Raw genomic sequence first — 668 nt, 5'->3', positions numbered from 1 at the left:
AAACACTCCCAATGGCCTGCATCTCAAACAGCCTCTGACAGCCAAGTCCAGCTCCTGGCCTTCAGCTACTGAGTCTGGTCGACAGACAGGAGAAGAGGCAAAGGCGGATTACTGGCGCCTTAAAACCGGTGGCTTTGGGCAAATGGGGCTCGTCAGCCGCGGCTGGCAGCTCATCTGGGAGAAACAAAACTCAAACCTCCGCTGTCTTGCAGCTTTACCCATTCGGGGGGAAGGCTTTGGGAGTAAACCCTGATGGAAAAATCCGGAGCTGGAGTCCCTACGTTGAGCTCAACGCCGATTGGCAACTCCTGGTGCCAGACTGCGTGGAGAGGGGTTGCCTGTTTGCTCTGCATATCGTACTGCCCCGGCTAGCATATCACTGGGAGGTAATGGCATTGGTCGACCTCCGACCAGCGGGTGTCTGAGTATAAGCTTCCAGCCACTGGCCTTTGACCTGCGACACCGCTGGCTCCTGCCCCTACCCCTCGTGGTCCCCGAGCACGTTTACACACAACGGGAATGCTCACCGAGGCCCCTGCTTTCTGCAGAGGGAGTGCTGGGAACGCGCATCTGTACTCGCCTCAGTCTGCAGAGAGCGCCCCAACGAGCTGCTTCACTGCGTGGTGTGGGAACTGCACTGCGGCAGACAGGAAGTCTGGACAGTGGCT

The 668-nt window shown here is 58.4% G+C and overlaps 1 protein-coding gene across 1 annotated transcript in view; it reads left to right on the top strand.

Moving 5' to 3' along the window:
- LOC140191835 (STARD3 N-terminal-like protein) overlaps window positions 1-425 on the top strand; it is a 100,243-nt gene extending 99,818 nt beyond the window's left edge. The window contains exon 11 of the mRNA XM_072249621.1: window positions 213-425. Within this exon, the coding sequence (XP_072105722.1) occupies window positions 213-425 (213 nt within the window). The remainder of the gene's footprint in view (window positions 1-212) is intronic.
- The last annotated feature ends 243 nt before the right edge of the window (window positions 426-668 follow it).

The sequence above is a fragment of the Mobula birostris genome, chromosome X (assembly GCF_030028105.1).
Source record: "Mobula birostris isolate sMobBir1 chromosome X, sMobBir1.hap1, whole genome shotgun sequence".
In the NCBI taxonomy this organism is placed as follows: domain Eukaryota; kingdom Metazoa; phylum Chordata; class Chondrichthyes; order Myliobatiformes; family Myliobatidae; genus Mobula; species Mobula birostris.
This window is presented reverse-complemented; position numbering and strand designations above follow the sequence as displayed.